Raw genomic sequence first — 23,443 nt, forward strand, 5'->3', positions numbered from 1 at the left:
TTGGATTCAGCATCCACCATCCAATTCTTAAGCCAAAGAGTCCATCTACCTGCTTTGGCCAAGGAAGAAGTACGAGACTACCCCTGTCAGCATCTAAGACTGCATCCCGTAGGAATTCAGTAGCCTCCTTAATATGGTCCTCCAAGGAGACCAGGTCAGCCCTAGTTGTGCCAGACTTGATGCCATCACTCAGCGCCATTGCCCATGCCTCCCTGCTTTGACCACTCAGGCTGGGCCATAACTGGGCGCAGAGAAGCACCCGAGAAAAATAAATGGATTTCAGGATGCCTTTGTATTTCCTTTCAGAGATATCCTGTAAGCTAGCAGACCTAGAGATAATAGTGGATTTTGCCAAATGAGCCACCGGGGCATCCACACTAGGGTGCATCTCCCAAAATCCCATTTCCGCATCTTTAAAAGGAGAATACAGCTGATACCTTTTTGGCATCTGAAAATTTGCATCCAGTTTTTGTCTGGCCTGCCCCCAAAATTCCAAAAGTTGGGGAGATAGGGGAAAAAACACAGTCCTTTTCTATGTTCTTTTTAAGTCTGTACTGGTGTCAGGTCATCATCATAAATATAAAGCACTTGTCTCACCACTAAAATGAGATACTCAATTCCCTGCTTCGTGGATGGGTCCTCCTCCCAACCCGAAAAGTCCTCAGTCTCTGTTTCGTCATAAATTTCCCCCTCCTCTTGTAAGAAGAGATCCGCATCAGAGTCACCACGGTCCTGGGTAAGCGGGGGGCCAGGCGTTTACGCTGTCTGCCCACATTTGTGGAGGATAACAACTTCTCCAGAGAAGCTGAAACTCTGGTCAGCCCCTGGACCGATCGCTCCATATTTTACATCCATGGAGGTTCGGTGGAAACTCCTGAGACCCCAGCCAGTAACTGAGATGCCTGACCCAAGGGAAGGGCATCTGATGATTGTGTACCCAAGGAAGAGGGCGTAAATGTATCAGCACTTACCGACCCCAAACATGGGTAATCTCACTTTAAGATCTGCAATGGATTGTGCTAGTTCCTTGGTCCATGTTGGCTCTGCCAGGTCTGTCACCTCCTCAGATGAGAGCTGACATAGGCCCTCAGACTAACAAGCAGTGCATAGGCCCACTGGGTCTGACCGTCCACCAACCATCTTAGATTGACACCTGCAGCTGGTAAAATACATCACAGAAACAGCTTTGGACTTAGAACCAGTCCCTCTTACTGACATTATGAAATGGAGAAAGGGAAACAATTAAGAGAGACACACTGTAGAGGAATCTATGTATATATAGAGGTCTAGCAGTAGATAAATTCCGTTTAGAATTTAAAATTGAGGGAAAAAAGCCATTCTATATACTATATCCTGTATATCAGAAAGGTAGGGTAGAGGGAGAGAAGTCTGCAAGGAATGCAGAGTGTAAAGAAATACAAACAGCACAATCACAGTCAGAATATCACAGCTAAGACCCAGAGATATCTAACTGTTCTTCCCCCCCAGGGACACTGTAACACAGTGCAGAAAATGGTGCTGAAACTGCAGAGCCCAGTGGGAGGAACCGCATCTCCCCTTCCTTAGCTCGCCTCTGTGAAATATGGCCGCCCATATCAACAGTGTAACTGGTGAGGACGGTGCTCTGGTGACAGCTCCTCATCAGAAATGCCCCCTTTTTACCTGTCACCCCCATTGCTGTCTGTCCCAGATGATTTAATGAGTTTTTTGTAGGCTGGGGATGAATCACAACAGCTCCATCCCCCCTTTGCATGGGAGACCAGTAATTTGTGGTCACAACCCCCAGGGTGGTCTGCGACACTGCCCTGGTCAGTGGCCGGATCCCCGAACCTCACTGGTGGCGGGCGACCCTTTTTCTGGGGGTCCGCATCCTGACATGGGGGCGTCAGTAAAGCACCAACAGGCGCTCTCCTTGTCTGCGACGGCGGCGTTCACCAAGTGAATGGCGCGACTATTAAATTAGTGCAGGCATAGAAAAAAACAAACTATTCTAGCTACTATTAAAAACAGTGCACTACTGTTCCGTTGGGTGGGAGCAGGCTGGATAAGTTTGTAGTGCCTTGACTCCACAGCGCCCTCTATACCCCATGGTCCGCAGTGTCCCCCAACTGTTTGTGCTAGAGAAATATATATATATATTAATAAACAGTTGAAATACTGCATCAATCCTGGTGGGTGTTCAGGAACATTAGCTACTCAGGCAGAGGGGGTATATTTATACTGTGTTAACCAACCAGGACTAGATTTGACTGGACCAATGGGCTGAAGTTTTATGAACTTACCCAGCTCATTTCTTCCCTGGCTTTTTTAAATAAATATGATTTCCCAAATAGTGTTTCAACACCGTTTCGGTAACACTGGTCTATCTTACACAGGAGGTTTCTGACACACACAGAGAGACTCACAGAGGAGCCCCCTCCCTTGGAATGTAGTTGCCATGGTGATGACGTCCCCCTAATTACAAAGGAATGCAGTTTGCGAAGATGACTCCACCCCCCTTTGTTAACATTTGGGATGCTCTATAACGTGATTTGCTGTATACATGTTCTCTTACACATATCTACAATACAGTTACTATATGACAATACCAGACATGCTACACTAATAATAAGAATAATTTAATATCTTATTTACAACATGCCTAGCACCTTGATCTCGCACATGCGTTGTCTCGATCTGTTGTAGATGTCATAGGGAATGAATGTTGTAAGATTTCAGTGATGCAGAAATGGTTAAAAAGGTTTCTGTGACATCATCGATTTCATCATTAATGATGTCATCTCTTATATGATTTTATCAATGCATAAAATAATTATATAACATACTGCAAAATAAGTTCCGGAACTTCATCCATAATGAATTAATCAATTATAAAAAGAGAATGATGTTTTGAGGGTTTACCTGTCGGCTGTGCCCAGTCGAGCCTGGTAATGTAGTTATGTGACGCCCAGGAGCTGAGGATCGGGTAAGTGTAACTCGGAGATGTCTGTATAGATTACATGTCACCTGAAGGGGGTTATACACAGATTCTACTTCAAGGCATCGAAGGGCGTCCTGAATACAGGAAAATGTAAACAGTTTATAGATGTAATATCATCATCATCATCATTTATTTATATAGCGCCACTGATTCCGCAGCGCTGTACAGAGAACTCACTCACATCAGTCCCTGCCCCATTAGAGCTTACAGTGTAAATTCTCTAACACACACACACACAGACAGACAGAGACAGACAGACAGACTAGGGTCAATTTTGACAGCAGCCAATTAACTTTCTAGTATGTTTTTGGAGTGTGGGAGGAAACCGGAGCACCCGGAGGAAACCCACGCAAACACGGGGAGAACATACAAACTCTACACAGATAAGGCCATGGTCGGGAATTGAACTCATGACCTCAGCGCTGTGAGGCAGAAGTGCTAACCACTGAGCCACCGTGCTGCCCCTAGAAGACAGTAAATACTGTGGTCTATTGACCCACTTGTCCACCCCAACAATTTCTTAAATATTTCTCTGTCTGCGCCCTCATTTCTTATGCTCTGACATCCCCACCATCAGCTTGCGTGATTTTAACATCCACGTTCTCCTCCTGCCTCCCAACTACTCTCCGTAACTTCTCGGCCTCTCATGGTGGACTCATTCTTCTACTGAAGGTGAGAGCATCACTGGACCGCCAGTCTTTGCTCAGTTCCTAATTTATTTACCCCTCATTCCCCTCTCTTAAACCATCACCTGATCAATTGCTCCCCATCACTTAAACCTTTTCACACTCTAACTCAACCAACTCCTCACACTCTAAAAAAATCGCAGTTAAACATCTTTTCACCTATCTGCAACAACTTCTCACACTAATTTCTACTCTCTCCTCCCCTGATCTGGCAGTACCATATCTTAATCAAAGCCTAGGAATAGCTCTTAACCTAGTGGCTTCAGCTACTGTTCACTCTCAGAGTCACCACAAACTTAAGCTGTGGCACCCTAAAGAAACAATTAAACAGTAATAATCCCCGGCGCTGAATGGAAGAATTAGGGACCAAAAAAAGAGATTTGGAAATGTAAATCAATATATTGAAAATGCAAATAGGCAGATAATGTAGATAATTCTACAGATATAAAGGCACAAATACAAACACATTGAAAATAAAAAACTTTATATAAATAAAATTACCAGTAGTCTGCAGACAAAGATAAAAATAAAAAAATAAAGGTATAGGACCAGGTAAAAATTAAAATATATACCAATAAAAAATTGTCAAAAAGTCATCATATGTATACATAGAAATGTATGGCCAATATATGGATCCTAAAAACAAAAAAGACGAACACTGGAGATTCCTTTAGATCAGTGTTTCTCAAATCCAGTCCTCAGGACCCCCTAGCAGTACGTGTTTTCCATATCGATATTGATTTCTGGAAATATTCTCTTAGTCAGAACTTTTTCCTACTAGTATGAAGATTAGGTGAGTGGAAATATCTGCATAGATATTTTTTTATTTTAGGATCCATTTATTGGCCATACATTTCTATGTATACATATGATGACTTTTTGTCAATTTTGTATTAATCTATATTTTGATTTTTACCTGGTTCTATACCTTTATTCTTTATCCATATTTTTTTATTTTTATCTTTGTCTGCAGACTACTGGTAATTTTCAATGTGTTTGTATTTATGCCTTTATATCTGTAGAATTATCTACATTACCTGCCTATTTGCATTTTTAATATATTGTTTTACATTTCCAAATCTCTTTTGTTTGGACCCAAATTCTTCCATTTAGCGCCAGGATTATTACTTGTTTAATTGTTGAATTTGTCTGGAGAGGATTAGGGGTCTCCTCTCTACTTCCCCATAGTTCGGCAGCTTACTACATGTGGAGAACTCTGGTGTATTTTTCTTTTTAGTGCCCTAAAGAAACAAAACTTTTACCACAAAGTAGAACAACAAAGTAAAAGTCTTTCCTTATGATTTCTTAAATATACTGCTATCTACCACTTATACAGAAAAGATCTGGATATTGCCAAATATACATCCAAGCTCACATCTCTGCTCAGGCATCCCCTGATCCTCCCGCTGTGTGTAGCTACGTTTCTCCTGATCCTCCCGCTGTGTATAGCTACGTTTCTCCTGATCCTCCCGCTGTGTGTAGCTAGGTTTCCCCTGATCCTCCCACTGTGTGTAGCTAGGTTTCCCCTGATCCTCCCGCTGTGTGTAGCTACGTTTCCCCTGATCCTCCCGCTGTGTGTAGCTAGGTTTCCCCTGATCCTCCCACTGTGTGTAGCTAGGTTTCCCCTGATCCTCCCGCTGTGTGTAGCTACGTTTCTCCTGATCCTCCCGCTGTGTGTAGCTACGTTTCCCCTGATCCTCCCGCTGTGTGTAGCTAGGTTTCCCCTGATCCTCCCACTGTGTGTAGCTACGTTTCTCCTGATCCTCCCGCTGTGTATAGCTACGTTTCCCCTGATCCTCCCGCTGTGTGTAGCTAGGTTTCCCCTGATCCTCCCACTGTGTGTAGCTACGTTTCCCCTGATCCTCCCGCTGTGTGTGTGTGTAGCTACGTTTCCCCTGATCCTCCCGCTGTGTGTAGCTACGTTTCTCCTGATCCTCCCGGCTGTGTGTAGTTACGTTTCCCCTGATCCTCCCGCTGTGTGTAGCTACGTTTCCCCTGATCCTCCCGCTGTGTGTAGCTACGTTTCTCCTGATCCTCCCGCTGTGTATAGCTACGTTTCCCCTGATCCTCCCGCTGTGTATAGCTACGTTTCCCCTGATCCTCCCGCTGTGTGTAGCTACGTTTCTCCTGATCCTCCTGCTGTGTGTAGCTACGTTTCCCCTGATCCTCCCGCTGTGTGTAGCTACGTTTCCGCTGATCCTCCCGCTGTGTGTAGCTACGTTTCTCCTGATCCTCCCGCTGTGTGTAGCTACGTTTCCCCTGATCCTCCCGCTGTGTATAGCTACGTTTCCCCTGATCCTCCCGCTGTGTGTAGCTACGTTTCTCCTGATCCTCCTGCTGTGTATAGCTACGTTTCCCCTGATCCTCCCGCTGTGTGTAGCTAGGTTTCTCCTGATCCTCCCGCTGTGTGTAGCTACGTTTCTCCTGATCCTCCCGCTGTGTGTAGCTACGTTTCCCCTGATCCTCCCGGCTGTGTGTAGTTACGTTTCCCCTGATCCTCCCGCTGTGTGTAGCTACGTTTCCCCTGATCCTCCCGCTGTGTGTAGCTACGTTTCCCCTGATCCTCCCGCTGTGTATAGCTACGTTTCCCCTGATCCTCCCGCTGTGTGTAGCTACGTTTCCCCTGATCCTCCCGCTGTGTATAGCTACGTTTCTCCTGATCCTCCCGCTGTGTATAGCTACGTTTCCCCTGATCCTCCCGCTGTGTGTAGCTAGGTTTCCCCTGATCCTCCCACTGTGTGTAGCTACGTTTCCCCTGATCCTCCCGCTGTGTGTAGCTACGTTTCCCCTGATGCTCCCGCTGTGTATAGCTACGTTTCCCCTGATCCTCCCGCTGTGTATAGCTACGTTTCCCCTGATCCTCCCGCTGTGTGTAGCTACGTTTCCCCTGATCCTCCCGCTGTGTATAGCTACGTTTCTCCTGATCCTCCCGCTGTGTGTAGCTACGTTTCCCCTGATCCTCCCGCTGTGTGTAGCTACGTTTCCCCTGATCCTCCCGCTGTGTGTAGCTACGTTTCCCCTGATCCTCCCGGCTGTGTGTAGTTACGTTTCCCCTGATCCTCCCGCTGTGTGTAGCTACGTTTCTCCTGATCCTCCCGCTGTGTATAGCTACGTTTCCCCTGATCCTCCCGCTGTGTGTAGCTAGGTTTCCCCTGATCCTCCCGCTGTGTGTAGCTACGTTTCTCCTGATCCTCCCGCTGTGTGTAGCTAGGTTTCCCCTGATCCTCCCGCTGTGTGTAGCTACGTTTCCCCTGATCCTCCCGCTGTGTGTAGCTACGTTTCTCCTGATCCTCCCGCTGTGTGTAGCTACGTTTCCCCTGATGCTCCCGCTGTGTATAGCTACGTTTCCCCTGATGCTCCCGCTGTGTATAGCTACGTTTCCCCTGATGCTCCCGCTGTGTGTAGCTACGTTTCCCCTGATCCTCCCGCTGTGTGTAGCTACGTTTCTCCTGATCCTCCCGCTGTGTGTAGCTATGTTTCCCCTGATGCTCCCGCTGTGTATAGCTACGTTTCCCCTGATCCTCCCGCTGTGTGTAGCTGTTTCCCCTGATACTCCCGCTGTGTGTAGCTACGTTTCCCCTGATCCTCCCGCTGTGTGTAGCTACGTTTCCCCTGATCCTCCCGCTGTGTGTAGCTACGTTTCTCCTGATCCGTCCGCTGTGTGTAGTTACGTTTCCCCTGATACTCCCGCTGTGTGTAGCTACGTTTCCCCTGATCCTCCCGCTGTGTGTAGCTACGTTTCCCCTGATCCTCCCGGCTGTGTGTAGCTACGTTTCCCCTGATCCTCCCGCTGTGTGTAGCTACGTTTCTCCTGATCCTCCCGCTGTGTATAGCTACGTTTCCCCTGATCCTCCCGGCTGTGTGTAGCTACGTTTCCCCTGATCCACCGCTGTGTGTAGCTACGTTTCTCCTGATCCGTCCGCTGTGTGTAGTTACGTTTCCCCTGATACTCCCGCTGTGTGTAGCTACGTTTCCCCTGATCCTCCCGCTGTGTGTAGCTACGTTTCCCCTGATCCTCCCGGCTGTGTGTAGCTACGTTTCCCCTGATCCTCCCGCTGTGTGTAGCTACGTTTCCCCTGATCCTCCCGCTGTGTGTAGCTGTTTCTCCTGATCCTCCCGCTGTGTGTAGCTACGTTTCCCCTGATCCTCCCGCTGTGTGTAGCTACGTTTCTCCTGATCCTCCCGCTGTGTATAGCTACGTTTCCCCTGATCCTCCCGCTGTGTATAGCTACGTTTCCGCTGATCCTCCCGCTGTGTATAGCTACGTTTCCCCTGATCCTCCCGCTGTGTGTAGCTACGTTTCTCCTGATCCTCCCGGCTGTGTGTAGCTACGTTTCCCCTGATCCTCCTGGCTGTGTGTAGCTACGTTTCCCCTGATCCTCCCGCTGTGTGTAGCTGTTTCTCCTGATCCTCCTGGCTGTGTGTAGCTACGTTTCTCCTGATCCTCCTGGCTGTGTGTAGCTACGTTTCCCCTGATCCTCCCGCTGTGTGTAGCTGTTTCTCCTGATCCTCCCGGCTGTGTGTAGCTACGTTTCCCCTGATCCTCCCGCTGTGTGTAGCTACGTTTCCCCTGATCCTCCCGCTGTGTGTAGCTACGTTTCTCCTGATCCTCCTGGCTGTGTGTAGCTACGTTTCTCCTGATCCTCCCGCTGTGTGTAGCTACGTTTCTCCTGATCCTCCTGGCTGTGTGTAGCTACGTTTCCCCTGATCCTCCCGCTGTGTGTAGCTACGTTTCCCCTGATGCTCCCGCTGTGTGTAGCTACGTTTCTCCTGATCCTCCTGGCTGTGTGTAGCTACGTTTCTCCTGATCCTCCTGGCTGTGTGTAGCTACGTTACCCCTGATGCTCCCGCTGTGTGTAGCTACGTTTCCCCTGATCCTCCCGCTGTGTATAGCTACGTTTCTCCTGATCCTCCCGCTGTGTATAGCTACGTTTCCCCTGATCCTCCCGCTGTGTGTAGCTACGTTTCCCCTGATGCTCCCGCTGTGTGTAGCTACGTTTCTCCTGATCCTCCTGGCTGTGTGTAGCTACGTTTCTCCTGATCCTCCTGGCTGTGTGTAGCTACGTTACCCCTGATGCTCCCGCTGTGTGTAGCTACGTTTCCCCTGATCCTCCCGCTGTGTATAGCTACGTTTCTCCTGATCCTCCCGCTGTGTATAGCTACGTTTCCCCTGATCCTCCCGCTGTGTGTAGCTACGTTTCTCCTGATCCTCCTGGCTGTGTGTAGCTACGTTTCTCCTGATCCTCCTGGCTGTGTGTAGCTACGTTACCCCTGATGCTCCCGCTGTGTGTAGCTACGTTTCCGCTGATCCTCCCGCTGTGTATAGCTACGTTTCTCCTGATCCTCCTGGCTGTGTGTAGCTACGTTTCTCCTGATCCTCCTGGCTGTGTGTAGCTACGTTTCTCCTGATCCTCCCGGCTGTGTGTAGCTACGTTTCCCCTGATCCTCCCGCTGTGTGTAGCTACGTTTCCCCTGATCCTCCCGCTGTGTGTAGCTACGTTTCCCCTGATCCTCCCGCTGTGTGTAGCTACGTTTCCCCTGATCCTCCCGCTGTGTGTAGCTACGTTTCCCCTGATCCTCCCGCTGTGTGTAGCTACGTTTCCCCTGATCCTCCCGCTGTGTGTAGCTACGTTTCCCCTGATCCTCCCGCTGTGTGTAGCTACGTTTCCCCTGATCCTCCCGCTGTGTGTAGCTACGTTTCCCCTGATCCTCCCGCTGTGTGTAGCTACGTTTCTCCTGATCCTCCTGGCTGTGTGTAGCTACGTTACCCCTGATGCTCCCGCTGTGTGTAGCTACGTTTCCCCTGATCCTCCCGCTGTGTGTAGCTACGTTTCCCCTGATCCTCCCGCTGTGTGTAGCTACGTTTCTCCTGATCCTCCTGGCTGTGTGTAGCTACGTTACCCCTGATGCTCCCGCTGTGTGTAGCTACGTTTCCCCTGATCCTCCCGCTGTGTATAGCTACGTTTCCGCTGATCCTCCCGCTGTGTGTAGCTACGTTTCTCCTGATCCTCCCGGCTGTGTGTAGCTACGTTTCCCCTGATCCTCCCGCTGTGTGTAGCTACGTTTCTCCTGATCCTCCCGCTGTGTGTAGCTACGTTTCCCCTGATCCTCCCGCTGTGTGTAGCTGTTTCTCCTGATGCTCCCGCTGTGTATAGCTACGTTTCCGCTGATCCTCCCGCTGTGTATAGCTACGTTTCTCCTGATCCTCCTGGCTGTGTGTAGCTACGTTTCCCCTGATCCTCCCGCTGTGTGTAGCTACGTTTCCCCTGATCCTCCCGCTGTGTGTAGCTACGTTTCCCCTGATGCTCCCGCTGTGTGTAGCTACGTTTCCCCTGATCCTCCCGCTGTGTGTAGCTACGTTTCCCCTGATCCTCCCGCTGTGTGTAGCTACGTTTCTCCTGATCCTCCCGCTGTGTGTAGCTACGTTTCTCCTGATCCTCCTGGCTGTGTGTAGCTACGTTTCTCCTGATCCTCCTGGCTGTGTGTAGCTACGTTACCCCTGATGCTCCCGCTGTGTGTAGCTACGTTTCCCCTGATCCTCCCGCTGTGTATAGCTACGTTTCCGCTGATCCTCCCGCTGTGTATAGCTACGTTTCTCCTGATCCTCCTGGCTGTGTGTAGCTACGTTTCTCCTGATCCTCCTGGCTGTGTGTAGCTACGTTTCTCCTGATCCTCCCGGCTGTGTGTAGCTACGTTTCCCCTGATCCTCCCGCTGTGTGTAGCTACGTTTCCCCTGATCCTCCCGCTGTGTGTAGCTACGTTTCCCCTGATCCTCCCGCTGTGTGTAGCTACGTTTCCCCTGATCCTCCCGCTGTGTGTAGCTACGTTTCCCCTGATCCTCCCGCTGTGTGTAGCTACGTTTCCCCTGATCCTCCCGCTGTGTGTAGCTACGTTTCCCCTGATCCTCCCGCTGTGTGTAGCTACGTTTCTCCTGATCCTCCCGCTGTGTGTAGCTACGTTTCCCCTGATCCTCCCGCTGTGTGTAGCTACGTTTCCCCTGATCCTCCCGCTGTGTGTAGCTACGTTTCTCCTGATCCTCCCGCTGTGTGTAGCTACGTTTCTCCTGATCCTCCCGCTGTGTGTAGCTACGTTTCTCCTGATCCTCCCGCTGTGTGTAGCTACGTTTCCCCTGATCCTCCCGCTGTGTGTAGCTACGTTTCCCCTGATCCTCCCGCTGTGTATAGCTACGTTTCCGCTGATCCTCCCGCTGTGTATAGCTACGTTTCCCCTGATCCTCCCGCTGTGTATAGCTACGTTTCCGCTGATCCTCCCGCTGTGTATAGCTACGTTTCCCCTGATCCTCCCGCTGTGTGTAGCTACGTTTCCCCTGATCCTCCCGCTGTGTGTAGCTACGTTTCCCCTGATCCTCCCGCTGTGTATAGCTACGTTTCCGCTGATCCTCCCGCTGTGTATAGCTACGTTTCCCCTGATCCTCCCGCTGTGTATAGCTACGTTTCCGCTGATCCTCCCGCTGTGTATAGCTACGTTTCCCCTGATCCTCCCGCTGTGTGTAGCTACGTTTCCCCTGATCCTCCCGCTGTGTGTAGCTACGTTTCCCCAGATCCTCCCGCTGTGTGTAGCTACGTTACCCCTGATGCTCCCGCTGTGTGTAGCTACGTTTCCCCTGATCCTCCCGCTGTGTGTAGCTACGTTTCCCCTGATCCTCCCGCTGTGTGTAGCTACGTTTCCCCTGATCCTCCCGCTGTGTGTAGCTACGTTTCCCCTGATCCTCCCGCTGTGTGTAGCTACGTTTCCCCTGATCCTCCCGCTGTGTGTAGCTACGTTTCCCCTGATCCTCCCGCTGTGTATAGCTACGTTTCCGCTGATCCTCCCGCTGTGTGTAGCTACGTTTCCCCTGATCCTCCCGCTGTGTGTAGCTACGTTTCTCCTGATCCTCCCGCTGTGTGTAGCTACGTTTCCCCTGATCCTCCCGCTGTGTATAGCTACGTTTCCGCTGATCCTCCCGCTGTGTATAGCTACGTTTCCCCTGATCCTCCCGCTGTGTATAGCTACGTTTCCGCTGATCCTCCCGCTGTGTGTAGCTACGTTTCTCCTGATCCTCCCGCTGTGTATAGCTACGTTTCCCCTGATCCTCCCGCTGTGTGTAGCTACGTTTCTCCTGATCCTCCCGCTGTGTGTAGCTACGTTTCCCCTGATCCTCCCGCTGTGTGTAGCTACGTTTCCCCTGATCCTCCCGCTGTGTGTAGCTACGTTTCCCCTGATGCTCCCGCTGTGTGTAGCTACGTTACCCCTGATGCTCCCGCTGTGTATAGCTACGTTTCCCCTGATCCTCCTGGCTGTGTGTAGCTACGTTACCCCTGATGCTCCCGCTGTGTGTAGCTACGTTTCCGCTGATCCTCCCGCTGTGTATAGCTACGTTTCCCCTGATGCTCCCGCTGTGTATAGCTACGTTTCTCCTGATCCTCCCGCTGTGTGTGTGTGTAGCTACGTTTCTCCTGATCCTCCCGCTGTGTGTAGCTACGTTTCTCCTGATCCTCCCGCTGTGTGTAGCTACGTTTCCCCTGATCCTCCCGCTGTGTGTAGCTACGTTTCCGCTGATCCTCCCGCTGTGTGTAGCTACGTTTCTCCTGATCCTCCCGCTGTGTGTAGCTACGTTTCCCCTGATCCTCCCGCTGTGTATAGCTACGTTTCCCCTGATCCTCCCGCTGTGTGTAGCTACGTTTCCGCTGATCCTCCCGCTGTGTGTAGCTACGTTTCTCCTGATCCTCCCGCTGTGTGTAGCTACGTTTCCGCTGATCCTCCCGCTGTGTGTAGCTACGTTTCCCCTGATCCTCCCGCTGTGTGTAGCTACGTTTCTCCTGATCCTCCCGCTGTGTGTAGCTACGTTTCCGCTGATCCTCCCGCTGTGTGTAGCTACGTTTCCCCTGATCCTCCCGCTGTGTGTAGCTACGTTTCCGCTGATCCTCCCGCTGTGTGTAGCTACGTTTCCCCTGATCCTCCCGCTGTGTGTAGCTACGTTTCTCCTGATCCTCCCGCTGTGTGTGTGTGTAGCTACGTTTCCCCTGATCCTCCCGCTGTGTGTAGCTAGGTTTCCCCTGATCCTCCCGCTGTGTGTAGTTACGTTTCCCCTGATCCTCCCGCTGTGTGTAGCTACGTTTCTCCTGATCCTCCCGCTGTGTGTAGCTACGTTTCCCCTGATCCTCCCGCTGTGTATAGCTACGTTTCCGCTGATCCTCCCGCTGTGTATAGCTACGTTTCCCCTGATCCTCCCGCTGTGTGTAGCTACGTTTCTCCTGATCCTCCCGCTGTGTGTAGCTACGTTTCCCCTGATCCTCCCACTGTGTGTAGCTACGTTTCCCCTGATCCTCCCGCTGTGTGTAGCTACGTTTCCCCTGATCCTCCCACTGTGTGTAGCTACGTTTCCCCTGATCCTCCCACTGTGTGTAGCTACGTTTCCCCTGATCCTCCCGCTGTGTATAGCTACGTTTCCGCTGATCCTCCCGCTGTGTATAGCTACGTTTCCCCTGATCCTCCCGCTGTGTATAGCTACGTTTCCCCTGATCCTCCCGCTGTGTATAGCTACGTTTCCCCTGATCCTCCCGCTGTGTGTAGCTACGTTTCCCCTGATCCTCCCGGCTGTGTGTAGCTACGTTTCCCCTGATCCTCCCGCTGTGTGTAGCTACGTTTCCCCTGATCCTCCCGCTGTGTATAGCTACGTTTCCCCTGATCCTCCCGCTGTGTATAGCTACGTTTCCCCTGATGCTCCCGCTGTGTGTAGCTACGTTTCCCCTGATCCTCCCGCTGTGTATAGCTACGTTTCCCCTGATCCTCCCGCTGTGTGTAGCTACGTTTCCCCTGATCCTCCCGCTGTGTATAGCTACGTTACCCCTGATGCTCCCGCTGTGTGTAGCTACGTTTCCCCTGATCCTCCCGCTGTGTGTAGCTACGTTTCTCCTGATCCTCCCGCTGTGTGTAGCTACGTTTCTCCTGATCCTCCCGCTGTGTGTAGCTACGTTTCCCCTGATGCTCCCGCTGTGTGTAGCTACGTTTCTCCTGATCCTCCCGGCTGTGTGCAATTGTTTCCTCTGTAATGTGCACTTACTGACCATGGTACCTGTGTTCTATGAAGAGCCTTCTCTGTCACTGTATGGTTTAATGTAACCGGATTCAGTAGGACAAGTTCTCTCACAGCCACTGGACGAAGAAGCAGAGCAGCAGAATCCGAAGCTGATACAATAACATGAGATAGGACAGTCGGGGCCCAAGAGAAAGAGTGCAGAGTTGTACAGGCAAGAAGAGACAGCTCTTGGGACTAGAAGACACACAATGATGACAGAGAAATACATTTTAACATAAGATATTGCATATCCAGTAACATCAATGTATCACATGCAATCCTTAATTTCAGCAGAAATAGGGACTGGAACTGTGTTATTAGGGCCTGATTCAAGTCCAAACACAACTTCCATGTAATTGTGTTCTTAATAAGTGCGTGGATAGGATTGGATTGGAATCTGGCTGGACGTAGGCTCTGCCTAAATGTTACTTGTAGACACACAGGGGTTTATTTAGTAAACTGCGGGTTTGAAAAAGTGGAGATGTTGCCTATAGCAACCGGAGTTTAGTTATCATTTATTTAGTACAGTCCACAAAATGACAGCTAGAATCTGATGGTTGCTATAGGCAACATCTCCACTTTTTCAAACCGCAGTTTAGTAAATATACCCCACGGACTGCAGTATACACAGAAGAGTATGTACAATAAAAATTCACATCAAAACGCATAAAACTTTTATTTGATCATAAAATAACAACTATTATCAGTATAATCATTATCTAAACATTAGTTTTTAATATAATATTTAAACAAAAGTTTACATTAATTACATAAAGATGATTTCAATGTGTATTGTCCATACATTGTGTATTACTGGTATATCTTAGTTGCATGAAGTTGTTCTGTGATAGCTAGTGGCGTACATATGTGTAACTCTTAAATCGAAGACTATGCCGTGTCAGTCATCACTATCAGTCGGCACTGGCACCTGCCCTGTATCTGGTGTCAATGATAAGGCTGAAAACAAACGTACTTACGGCAAACACAGGACTTGAAATCAGCCACATCAGCGACGGACCGACCTCACTGTACATGGCCTACATTAGTCCACCACTTCCCTCCCCCGTTCCGCCTCTCAAATCGTGGGTTGTAAGCGTTATTTGTGTTCAGACATGATTTGCGCTCATTGGCATAAAGTCAGTTTCTGGTCATGCGCAGATCTATTTCACACAAGATACGCTAAGCAAACAGACTTATGTCTGAAAATAAACTAGGCCCTTAGTGTGGAGGGGAGTTCTCCATATATAAAGGTGTGGTTGGATCACTTATAAATAATTTATGGTATAAATTTATTTAAAGGAAATAGCGCAGGGAGCTTATTTATATAATTGTAAACATACTTATTTTTGATATTGTGTGTATTTTGGTAGAGGAAATGTCTTGTTTGGGGTTTTGCAACTTTGCTAGAGGAAATCTCCAATTAGGCATATGTGGGGAGGGAGTCTGCGGATAGCAGGAAATGCTAAGTAAGTCTATTCAATGTGAGTGACCAACACTTGAATACACAACAGGGAGCCAGTACCTGTATCCTGGTTAAAGTGAAAGGAAATCTCTGATCATTGTGATTTAGGATATCACAGATTTCTTCGAATTTTGTTAAGTATAAATTGCACTTAAATTCATGTTTGGGGAAACACGTTTCATCCTGATACTAAAAATAACTCAGACTTCAGGGGGCTGCTTACCCTGTGAGGTTGTGTCCAAACTGTATAAAACAGCACTGGCTTGTACTGAATGTATCATTATTGTTCCATCTGACCTGATCACTGGTACCTTCAACCAGTGTGATCTGTCCTTATCAGGACACTGGAGCTAAATGGACATCACTTGCTTCAAGATCCTGCTGGACAACTTCTTCCCTGCTGGAATTCCTGTGACCTACAGATTAGACCCAACTCTAATTCGCTCGCGGTTCTACTGAGGTTTGGACCCAGCTTTCGGTACCACCGCTCTGCCCGCTACCCAGCAGCTCTGGCCAGTGTGATAGACCAGGGAGATCAATTCACAGCAACCCTGATCCATAGGAAAAGGTCAGGGGTACCAGCCCAGGCACACTAGTAACGGGGTACCCCAGCAGCGACAGTTACCCAGAAGGAACGCTGTTCTGAATGCCGTTAAGGAGTCCAGTGGTGGAAGCAGCTTAAGCCCCCCCTACTGCGATTAGAGGGCGCATTTGGGATAAAGAAAGGGAATAGTGGCAAAGTAAGCCCAGCAGGTTCCCAGCAGCAACAGGCAGGGTGACATAGGCGGTCCATCCTGTCAAAAAAGGTATTGAAACAAATCAAGTCACTGCACAGAACTGGTCACTGCACAAGACACCCAATAACTACCCCAGGGAGGATGGCAGTATGACATTCACCAAAAGACAGGCACTCAGTCAGTGTGAATGAGTGGACAGAGGACACGGAGATAAATCATGTTGGGAAAACACTCAGTGGCAGGGCTGCATCCACTCCGTAGACAGGGGAGGATCTTGTGTAAGGGAAAAAACTCAGAGGCAGAGGAAATACCTACTCAGTAGGCGGGGAGACACTTTGTAGCAAAGGAGACACAGTGGCAGCGAGGGCACCTACTCAGTAGAAAGGGGAGCGACTCCGTGACAGGAGAGACAACTATTTTTTATCATAGTTGATGAGGTTGAAAAAAGACACCAGTCCATCAAGTTCAACCTATTTTGGATCTCCTGCGATCCTGCACTTATATTTGAAATTGATCCAGAGTAAGCAACCGCCAATCTGTTTCAATTGTGAAAATCCCCCCAGACCGAATATCGCAGTCCTATTTTTACCCTATATCCACTACTATCCTTTATTTTAAATTAACGGTCGTATCCCTGGATACACCTTTCCGCTAAAAATTTGTCTAACCCTTTCTTAAACATATCTATTGAATCTGCCATCACAACCTTTCCTGGCAATGAATTCCATATCTTGACTGCCCTTACTGTAAAGAACCCCTTCCTTTGCTGGTTGTGAAATTTCCTCTCCTCTAACCTTAGGGGATGACCACGTGTCCTGTGTATGGTCCTTGGGGTAAAAAGTTCCCATGAAAGCTCTCTGTATTGACCCCTAATGTATTTGTACATAGTAATCATATCTCCCCTTAGACGCCTCTTCTCTAAAGTAAACATGCCTAAACTGGCTAACCTTTCCTCATAACTTAATGACTCCATACCCTTTATCAATTTTGTCGCCCTTCTCTGAACCCTTTTTAGTTCCAAATTATATTTTTTATAGAGTGGTGCCCAGAACTGTGCTGCATATTCAAGATGAGGTCTTACCAACGATTTATACAGTGGCAAAATTACACTGTCTTCCCTTGCATCTATGCCCCTTTTTATGCATGCCAATACTTTGTTTGCCCTTGCAGCTGCTGCTTGACATTGAGCACTATTGCTAAGTCTACTGTCTACGAGCACTCCCAAATCCTTTTCCATTATAGAATCTCCCAAATTAATTCCATTTAATTTATAGATTGCGTTCTTGTTTTTGAACCCTGAATGCATAACCTTACATTTATCTGTGTTAGACCTCATATTCCATTTAGCCGCCCAATCCTCCAGTTTATTTAAGTCTCTCTGTAGATAAGCTTCATCTTGCTCTGATTTTATTACCTTACAGAGTTTAGTGTCATCTGCAAAAATAGAAACTTTACTCTCTAAACCATCACCAAGGTCATTAATAAATATATTAAAAAGGAGTGGTCCCAGCACGGAACCTTGAGGTACTCCACTTAAGACCTTTGACCAATTAGAAAATGTTCCATTTATCACAACTCTCTGTTCCCTATTCTCTAACCAGTTTTCGATCCAAGTACAAATTTTGATTTCTAGACCCAGTTCCCTTATTTTGTAAACCAACCTCTTGTGTGGCCCTGTATCAAAGGCCTTTGCAAAATCTAAGTAGACCACATCTACTGTCCTGCCCTGGTCTAAGTTCCCACTAACTTCCTCGTAGAAACTAATTAGATTAGTTTGACATGACCTATCCCTCACAAATCCATGTTGATTCCCACTAATAATTTTATTGCGTACCAAGTAATCCTATATACTGTCCCTTAAAATACCTTCCAGTAGTTTCCCCACTATTGATGTCAGGCTTACAGGTCTATAATTCTCTGGTTGTGATCTCGTCCCCTTTTTAAACAACGGCACCACATCTGCTATTCGCCAATCCCTTGGTACTGAGCCTGATGAGATTGAATCTCTGAAAATTTTTTGTTTCTGTAAGTAGGGGTGACAAAGAAGACAGTCGGTGACAGTGAGAGCACCTATACAGTAGGCAGGGGAGAGGCTTGGTGTGAAGATACCAGCTTTTCTGGCCCAATTCTACCCACTTCACTCTGGCTGGCCACCAACGGGTGCCTTCCTAAGCCAGGGAAGCCCACCCAGTACCTTCTAAGGTTCTTATTAGTGACTCAGGCAAATGCAGTTAGAAAGTAAAGCAATACATTTATTGTAATAAAAACAATCACTAGATTATTATGTACACACAGTAAATAAATGGCAGGCAGGTTTACCACATCTTCTGTCCCTTACCCCACTAGCTTAAGGAGCTACAGTCACTTGGATGTCCTGACTTAAAGACCCATGGAGTTCTTCTCTTAGCTGTAGCTGTAGTCCATTGGTAGAGAACGAAAGCTCAAAACCAGCTACACTTCCATGAATCCAATTCCAGGATGAATATCAGCTCCCCTGGAGTTGCTCCTTATATCTATCTATGGTTACATTTCTACAGTGCTTTCCCCTCCCTGGGCAAACCCCTGGCTCTCTATTTCTTTAAACATTGGTGGTTCCTGGATCAGGAGGTTGGAGGGGCAGTGGAGATGAGCTGTGTTTCCGCAGAAGCCCCCTGCTGGGATGCAGACAAAACATCTGGACTAGTGCTATGGAGAACAATGGATACTAATTGGCCTCCCCACCTCCAAAGATAAGGTAGCAGTCAGGTCCTCCTAAAATTAACCCATTACACCAGTGGTTCCCAAACTGTGCACCTAGGTTCCCTTGGGTACCTTGGAGATCTCACAGGGGTGCCTCTGCCAGGGCCAGTGTCACTCACCGGACCGTGAGTGCCTTTGCGCTGGTGCGTGGCTCACTAGCCTTCCTGCCGACACCTATCCTGAACCGCGGTCGTCCGCCATCCTGATAGTCTGCGCATGCGCAGCTCTCAAGAACTCTTGTGACTGTTGCTTTTAATCCAAATTGGTTGATCAGGCAACTCCCTATTTGAGGCACCTGTGTGCATTACCTCATTGCCTGATCTTGGAGTCTCATTCCCTGTGAGTCTCTGAAGGTGTTCCCTGTGTTCTACTATTGTGTTCAGTTTCCTGCTGATTCCTGATATACTCATTGCTGGTTTCCATACCCGCTACTATCTCCTGTGTACTACTCGTGTCTTCAGTTCCTGTGGATTCCCTGTGCTACTCATCGCTGGTTTCCATACCTGCTACAGTCTTCTGTTTCCTGCCTGTGTCCTCAGCTGGACTCTGATTACCGGATCTACTCACCTGTGGTTCCTACACTCGTCTCTGCCGTTCAGCGTCTCTGCAGTCCCTGCATCTTCCTGTGGACAGACTGTTCTACTGAATAGCGGTATGCCTATCTGTTATTGACTTTCTACGTTTACTCTGCATATCCGCTAGGACAAGTTTTCACGCTCAGCAGCGGTATCCATACCCGCTATAGACTGTTATTGTTACGCTGCATACCTGTTTGGACTTAACCATACTACTCAGTCGTTATATGCATAACTGTGATTGACTATCCATTATTGGCCTGCATATCTCTGCTGAGCAAGTCGCTACCAAGCAGCGCTACACATACCGTTATATAGACTTTGTTGGATACGCTGCATACCTATTGGGATCAAGTTCCTCTGTGCTCTCAGTGTCTGCATCCTATTATCTTTGTATGCTTCCACTCACCAGCACTTGTACACATCCTCAACTATTAAGCAGTGGTACAACTTGCTATACGCAGACCACTGACTTCCCCGCTACCTACCTGCACCTGGACAAATCTCCTCACCATAAGCAGTGGTACAACTTGCTGTACGCAGACCACTGACTTCCCCGCTACCTATCTGCACCTGGACAAGTCTTCTCACCATAAGCAGTGGTACAACTTGCTATACGCAGACCACCGACTTCCCCGCTACCTACCTGCACCTGGACAAGTCTTCTCACCATAAGCAGTGGTACAACTTGCTATACGTAGACCACTGACTTCCCTGCTACCTCCCCGCATCTACTCACGTCCATCCTGATCTCTGTGTTCAAATCTGCCTTTCTATTATATCAGCTAGTCGCTGATTCTTTGACCAAAGATTGCTGCAAGTCACTGACTTTCCTATTATTCATTGGCATTCTCTCTCCATCTGCTGTGTTATATGTTCCGCTAGTCACCCTGCTACCAGAGGACCGTTGTGTGAACTTCACTAATCTGGTAACCCCAGTCATCTGGTTAATCCCTGGGCAAGACTCCTAGTGCCCGTGACAGCCAGTGGTAAGCAAGGCGGGGGACTACTTGGTAATTATTTTGGCTATGGGGTGCCTTGACAGAATTTTGGAGACCCTAAGGGTGCCTTGAACTGAAAAAGTTTGGAATCCACTGCCTTACACTACTTTGTGATGTCACAGGGTCCCCAGCTATTCCATGCTTCCTGTAGAGAAAGGAAGGCTTCAATTTGAGAACAATGCATAACAGCATCACTGAATTAACAACCAAAATGTTTTTACAATGGGTAACATGGAATGAAGAAGTCTCTTATCTAGATATGGCTACAATGTCCACTTATCCACATATAATTAGACACTGCAGTTGTACTCTGTTCAGCTGGGGAACAAAAGCGTGGGCTATAAAAAGTATATGCTGTAATACACGTTTTGTGAGAAATGAGGGACAGGCTGGTTACGGTGAGATTAATATCTCGTTTCACCACACTTGATGGCCGGGGATCAAGTTGGTGACAGTGGAGACGTCTACTCAGTATGCAGTGGGGATAACCAGTGGCTGGGGGGACACTTGGTAGCAGGAAATACATCTACTCAGCAGGCAGTGGAGACAACCGGTGGCAGGGAGGATACTTGGTGGCAGGTAACACACCTACTCAGCAGGCAGTGGAGACAACCGGTGGCAGGGAGGATACTTGGTGGCAGGTAACACACCTACTCAGCAGGCAGTGGAGACAACCGGTGGCAGGTAACACACCTACTCAGTATGCAGTGGAGACAACCGGTGGCAGGGAGGATACTTGGTGGCAGGTAACACCTACTCAGTAGGCAGTGGAGGCAATCAGTGGCAAGGGGACACCTACTAAGAAGGCAGGGTAGACACTTGGTGGCAAGGTAGTCTATCAGTGGCAAGGGGACACCTAATCAGTAAAAAGAGGAGACACCCACTGAGGCTGGATCCACCTGTCCCGAAGATGAATCAACAAAATCACGGCTAAACAACGAGAAAGACAGGGTATTACATCCACACATAAGTCACAATAGGGAGAATCGTAATGAGATACACACCTGCAAGCAGTGGCACAGTGCATGGAAATGATCTTGGTTGGCTTCCAGCTGATCCCAATCTAACGCCCAGCATGCAGTCGGCATGAGAACAGAGGGGAGTCCATAAAGCATGGACCCGCATACTCCATGTGACGACAGAGCCCTAGAGAAAGAAATATCTTGTTATACATTAATAACCAACAGTTGAATGTGAAAATAGGGTGGATATATAGTACGATTTGTCACAATGAGGCAGTGTAGAACAGGTAGAGAAATCATGTTGAAAAGCCATGTGACACAGAACCTATAAAAGCCTGGCTTCTACCTGTTTCCCTTGCCAGATTACTGTGCTCCTGCCAGTGATCATGTGTTCCTTCTGTTCCATCCTATTGTCAGCTATTAGCACTTGTGTACCGACCTTGGCTTGTCTTCAACTACTCTTCTTCCTGAACTCTTTATTTATAGACTTACTGTGTACTTACCCCGCTACGTTGGACCATTCCTTATTAGTCAATCTTCCTGCGGCTTGCCTACCTTACCGCCACTGGGCTCCTATTAAGTCTCCAGGCTGCTACAGAATAATCTGGCCCAAAAATGATGCCCGCGGTGGAAGCTGCGCTAAAAAATCTGAAGTACCAAAAAAATGAGTTACAAGAGTTTGCCTGTCTTTCTCAAATCAAGATCAGAGAACTAGAAACTGTTGTTAAGACTCAGAAGGAAGAAATAGCTAAATTGCAGAAAGATTTAAAGAATAATGACGCTGCTGCCGAGAGGCTACAAAAGGCAAAGATCTTTACAAAGCCTGATTTACATGGGGTATATAATCTTGTTTGTATTCAACCAGGGGTTGAGTGGAAAACCGCCTTCAGGACAAGGGGCCTGATCAGCCTCGGACGGGCTATCCACCGAGAGGCCCGGCGGGGTTGAAGCTCCGCCCCCTCCACTGTTGGGGCGGAGCTTACGGGGAACACGGCTGCGGGAGCCCACTGACTCCCCCACGATCAGATGATCTCTAAATCTTTCCAGTAGTACAGCAGCACCGCAGCGAACACGCCCACTACACGTCATTGGTCTCATCACTATCGATGAGGATCTCTAGTCAAGCGCCTAGCAACACTAGCGTGCAGCTGACACGCAGGCTAACACAGATCCATTTCCGGGACTGCCGCGCGGTTGAACAACAGCAAGTATTTCTTAACGCTGCTGTATTAAGTGGAATTTTCTCCAATTAGTGTTTGGTATATTCCAGATGGACACCGCTTTCTTTATCAGGTCTTAACGGCCACTGGAACTATATGTTAGATATAGACAGCAACGCTGCATAACCACCCCTCTAATTGAGGACTATACCCACACCAGTAATACCTGTATCACGTAATCGGCTGGAGATCTTCACTCCTTAGGAGTGAATATTGTGTGTTTATTGTCTATTAGTACGTGCTTCCATATCACAGGAGTAGTGGTCTATATGGTGTAGCTTTTACTAAAATATTTTGAATTGTGGTGTTTTTATTGTTCAATTAATTTGCTTGTTATAGCTGATGGTTTTAATTCCATTTTATTAACAATAAATTATACAATCAATTTTATCTGGTCACCCATATATATTCACTTTAAATAATAAGTATTACCAATACTAGTTCAGTATACAGTTAAAAACCAAGAAGTCAATGAGCGCCCAACAATATTACATTTTTGGACCTTATTATGAAACTTGTTGATGTCCTTCAAAATAATACTGCAGCATAAAAGAAAAAATCTACGAAAAATGTTGGGAATGGAAGCTTTTTGTTTAACAGCAAGTTTTACTTGTGTAGCTTAAACATACTAAAGCCTTAGAAGATGGATCACAAGTAAAAATAAAGACTTATTTAACAACTATATATATATATATTTACCAGGTGTCCTTGTTCTTTACGTTGTAAGTTGCCCTCCATGGGCTAACCACACCCCCTTGACTGGCCACACCCACTCTTACAGTTGGCCACACCCCAATGTAGTGGGCCCTTATCACTGCATTCCCACGGTGGGCCCTTCATGCCCCAGTCCGACACTGGGCCTGATTCATTAAGGATCTTAACTTGAGAAACTTCTTATTTCAGTCTCCTGGACAAAACCATGTCACAATGCAAGGGGTGCAAACTAGTTTTCTGTTTTGCACATAAGTTAAATACTGACAATCCCGATTTTTGTTGACTGTTC

At 48.0% G+C, this 23,443-nt stretch overlaps 1 protein-coding gene across 9 annotated transcripts in view; it reads right to left on the reverse strand.

The window, feature by feature from the left end:
* Window positions 1-23,443, reverse strand: part of M1AP (meiosis 1 associated protein) — a 65,659-nt gene that overhangs the window by 8,108 nt on the left and 34,108 nt on the right. For 5 of the 9 annotated variants that reach the window (XM_075178565.1, XM_075178546.1, XM_075178519.1 and 2 more), the window contains 3 exons: window positions 21,263-21,404; window positions 13,742-13,939; window positions 2,902-3,054 (listed from right to left, as the gene is read on the reverse strand). In XM_075178565.1, the coding sequence (XP_075034666.1) occupies window positions 2,902-3,054; window positions 13,742-13,939; window positions 21,263-21,404 (493 nt within the window). Of the gene's footprint in view, window positions 1-971; window positions 1,160-2,901; window positions 3,055-13,733; window positions 13,940-21,262; window positions 21,405-23,443 lie in introns of those variants that run through there. The other 4 variants (XR_012678059.1, XM_075178658.1, XM_075178599.1 and 1 more) reach the window with 4 other exon arrangements.

Source organism: Mixophyes fleayi, chromosome 1, assembly GCF_038048845.1.
Source record: "Mixophyes fleayi isolate aMixFle1 chromosome 1, aMixFle1.hap1, whole genome shotgun sequence".
In the NCBI taxonomy this organism is placed as follows: Eukaryota; Metazoa; Chordata; class Amphibia; order Anura; family Limnodynastidae; genus Mixophyes; species Mixophyes fleayi.